The sequence below is a fragment of the Echinops telfairi genome, unplaced genomic scaffold (assembly GCF_000313985.2).
Source record: "Echinops telfairi isolate 266 unplaced genomic scaffold, ASM31398v2 ScPeMD7_12;HRSCAF=54, whole genome shotgun sequence".
Classification (NCBI taxonomy): Eukaryota; Metazoa; Chordata; class Mammalia; order Afrosoricida; family Tenrecidae; genus Echinops; species Echinops telfairi.
In genome coordinates, this window is record NW_022103909.1 from 4,937,320 (window position 1) to 4,938,936 (window position 1,617).

Here is a 1,617-nt window from a genome sequence, read left to right on the forward strand (position 1 = left end):
CTTTCCATATTCTGTATGTCTTTAAGAAGGGGAGTTGACATCAGTACCCTATTATAGTTTCTGATGGTCACACTTACATTGCCCTGAGCTCTCCCTTGTTCCTGTAGTTTACTGAGTACACCTTGCTTTCCAGAATCAACCCTACAAGAAACAAAGGTACAAACTAAACCAACTGGGAATCGAGATCATGCTTGGAAGTCTTTCTGGGGAGAGGACAATACTTGGTGTGGACTAAGGGTTAGGGGAAAGGAAAGGAGTCCAGTGTGAGGTTACAGGAGGAAGCTGGCAGCCTTAGTGTTGCTTTTTTTGGCATGCCCAGTCTCTCTTTATCCTCTTCCTGGATGGAGGGCTTGGAGCCAGAACCCCCGAGTCTTTATGAATGGATAAAAGAGGTGACCTTGAGTGCCACCCCATTTCAGATTCTTGAGGGCAGCCAAAGCGATGGCTTTCTTTCCTCTACTCCTGGTGGGCATACTGCTTTCTGCTCTCCAGGCCACACAAGTAACAAAATATGAACTATGCCAGATGCTGAAAGAGCTGGATGGCTATCGATCCATCACTTTGTCAGAATGTGAGTTCCTTTACTTTATTCCATTGCCTATCTGATTCTCTTCTCTATCATTCTTTCCTCTCCCCTTCCTTCCTCCATTAAAAATTGTTTTTCCCTAAAATTGTGAAGGGTTACAGAGTAGATTGGTTTTCCACTCAACATTTCGCAATCATTTTGTTTCATCTCTTTGATTGAAGTCCCCACAATATAACTTCACTTATCCCACTTTGTCTTTGTATTTCCTATTTCCGTTTCTCCATCTTTCCTAATACTCTGAAATTATCCTTGGATAAATGCTGTCCTTTTGGCATCAAATGGTTGGTTATTGTACGGTGTGCATACCTCACAGGTACTATCATTTCCCCTTTAGACTTGAGCCATGGGGGTGAGTTCATTTCCAGACCTGAAGGATGACTAAGGGCCATAGTCACGGGGGTTCTATCACTCTCTGCCAACCAGGAAGTCTGGTCCTTTTTCAAAAAGAATGTTGAGTTTGTTTACACATTTCCTGCCTGCTCTCCTCTCACTTTATCCAGGGTCTTCTAATGTGATGAAGAGTATTTTGTTGTGGGAGCCAAGCACCGTCTAGTTATTCTGGTCTCAGGGTTGTGGTGTCTGATTTTCACCTGGTCCGTTAGTTTGCTTGACTGATGGTTTTCCTGTGTCTTTTCTTTTCACCGCTCTTCTTTCTTCCAGACAGGGAGAAACATCGCACCTCAGATGTCTGCTCACCAACTTTTAAGACCCCCGTTTACTACTCACCAAAGTAGAGTAGAGAGCATTGTCTTTGTGGACTATGTTATGCTTAGTGTCCCCGGAGTCTATGGTCCTGTGCCCCCAAGCCCAGTGACTCATTATCTTACGTGTTTGGATATGCTTAAGCAGTTTTCATAACTTTGTTCTCTGCATGGATATATTTGCAGCAAAGTTAAATAGCCATGTACGAATATCACTCATCACACCTGTCTATCTCTCTCTCTCTCTCTCTTCTATCATTTATCTTCCTACTCTTCTTTCCACACCTTTTCAGCCTGCGTATCTATTTATACATCTACTTGCAGTTAGCT

At 43.2% G+C, this 1,617-nt stretch overlaps 1 protein-coding gene across 1 annotated transcript in view; it reads left to right on the forward strand.

The window, feature by feature from the left end:
- Positions 1-441: 441 nt before the first annotated feature.
- Positions 442-1,617, forward strand: part of LALBA (lactalbumin alpha) — a 3,644-nt gene continuing 2,468 nt past the window's right edge. Inside the window, exon 1 of the mRNA XM_004711490.1 lies at positions 442-571. Within this exon, the coding sequence (XP_004711547.1) occupies positions 442-571 (130 nt within the window). The remainder of the gene's footprint in view (positions 572-1,617) is intronic.